Below are 2049 nucleotides of genomic sequence, written 5' to 3' on the forward strand. Positions count from 1 at the left end.
TTTTTTATTCAATTCAAAGTTTTAAATCAAGCTGTCTTGTGCTACTGCAACAAAATTACCCAGCTGTAAAATCAAAAATACACTGAGTGAGCAAAACTTTGTTTAATTACCATTATAAGTAGCTATCTCACAATGTTTACATATGAATAAAAGCCTACATTAAAATCTGTCATATAAATTGGTCTTTTCATTAGAAATTAGCCTACCGATTGCCACCATTCATGGACAATTTTTTTTTTATAATGTTAAAAATATCTGTATGACATTATATTCTGCAGTTCTTCCCTGCTGTACCGAATATCTATACTTTTCAAAGTATCATATCGAAGTTAGAAATTCAAATATTGTGACAAAATTAATTTTGTAGGGTGCCACAAATTTGTTAAAATTTCCAAAGGGTGCCGCAACTAAAGAAAGGTTGGGAAACACTGATCTAGTCATTCCCACTGAAAGGGTTAAAATGCAATAAGTAAAATTGCTGACTAAAGAACGCTTGTTTATTATCAGTTATCAGCCCATATTGGTCATCCCTGTTAAAGATGAAATCAAGAAGTCTTCAAGAAAAACAGAGCTAAAGACTCACCCCTTGCACCCAGGGATGCTTCAGGACCTGGGCAGCACCCAGCCGTAGAGTGGCATCTCGCACCAGCAGCCGCGAGATCAGATCTTTGGCATCGGCTGAGATCTGAGCCCAAACTCCATGCCTAAATTCATACTTCCCCTCCTGAATCCTCTCAAACAGGTTGTTCTGAACAGGAGAGGACAACACTGCTAAGTTGTCTTCGTGGATGAAGTGAATTCTCTACATTTTTTAATTAGCGTGCGCTTTACCTGGCAGGCACGACATGTCTCTCCTCGTTCCCAGCCGCAGTTGGTGCCGCAGTGGCCGGTGAAGGGAGGACTCCCGCTGAGCAGGATGTAGAGAATCACTCCGAGGCTCCAGAGGTCACAGCGCTTGTCATAGAACGAAGCCTCGTCCGTAAAGACCTCGACCACCTCAGGAGCCATGTACTCAGCTGAGCCACACTAGAGGACAAAACACATCCCTCAAAACATGCTACTCCACAATTTTACAGTTCTAGGATGCCAGAAGCACAAATACCGGTGTGGTGAGCTCAGGGGTAGTTATTGGGGTACAGGCACTGTTTAGCTTTACTCCACTCCCGAGATCAAAATCACAGATTTTCACAGGAGAAACCTGAGTAAAAGCAAAAAACTCAGTACAATTAAGACTGGCTATAAACATACAGTGCATACACTACTAGATGTGGGTGATATACCGGTAGACATGATTAAACAGTAGAAATTTGTCAACTGCTAGAGATTTTCTGTAGCCAGACAAACTACACATGTTACCTTATCAGTATATTCACACAGGATATTTTCAGGCTTAAGGTCCCGGTGAGCGATTCCTGTTGGAAATAGTGAGACAAGTCTATGTAAACACACTCGCGCTGAGTCATGGTCAGTGGACCAGTGTACAGTACTTACCTTTGTTGTGCAAAAAGTCCAGTGCATGTGCTATATCCCTGACCACATGACTAGCCTCTCTCTCATCAAAGTATTTTCGACGCTGGATGTGTGTTAAAATGGAAAGACGAGTCTAAGTAAACACACTCGCAGTGTCATGGTCGTGGTCACTGGGCCACAGAGTAAAAGTATAGTATTTACCTTTGTTGTGCAGAAAGTCCAGTGCATGTGCTATATCCCTGACTACATGACTTGCCTCTCTCTCATCAAAGTACTTTCGACTCTGGATGTGTGTTAAAATGGAACCTTAGAGGGAAAGAGAAAACTATTCAGAAACAAATAACTGAGAATGAGAATGCATCTGTATTTTACCATAATACAGTATATATTAGTGGTCATTTTTTTTTCAAAAATAGCTGGCATTTTTCAAATATCGGCATCGGCCGATAAGTTTTTCTGTTTGGCCGATGTGTTCGAGGCAGGACTTTTATTTTGACGGCACCAAGAACAGCTGCAGCAGTGCCTGAGCACACAGTGCTCACATTCTCCCTCTTGTTCGCTGTTGTCATTCAGTTCTGT

At 41.5% G+C, this 2049-nt stretch overlaps 1 protein-coding gene across 1 annotated transcript in view; it reads right to left on the reverse strand.

Moving 5' to 3' along the window:
* Positions 1 to 2049, reverse strand: part of LOC107655971 (MAP kinase-interacting serine/threonine-protein kinase 1-like) — a 13251-nt gene that overhangs the window by 6727 nt on the left and 4475 nt on the right. The window contains exons 8-12 of the mRNA XM_016443602.1: positions 1672 to 1776; positions 1357 to 1412; positions 1103 to 1198; positions 832 to 1026; positions 584 to 748 (exon numbers count right to left, since the gene is read on the reverse strand). Coding sequence (XP_016299088.1) covers positions 584 to 748; positions 832 to 1026; positions 1103 to 1198; positions 1357 to 1412; positions 1672 to 1776 — 617 coding nt within the window. The remainder of the gene's footprint in view (positions 1 to 583; positions 749 to 831; positions 1027 to 1102; positions 1199 to 1356; positions 1413 to 1671; positions 1777 to 2049) is intronic.

The sequence above is a fragment of the Sinocyclocheilus anshuiensis genome, unplaced genomic scaffold (genome assembly GCF_001515605.1).
Source record: "Sinocyclocheilus anshuiensis isolate Anshui unplaced genomic scaffold, SAMN03320099.WGS_v1.1 scaffold51, whole genome shotgun sequence".
NCBI lineage: Eukaryota > Metazoa > Chordata > Actinopteri > Cypriniformes > Cyprinidae > Sinocyclocheilus > Sinocyclocheilus anshuiensis.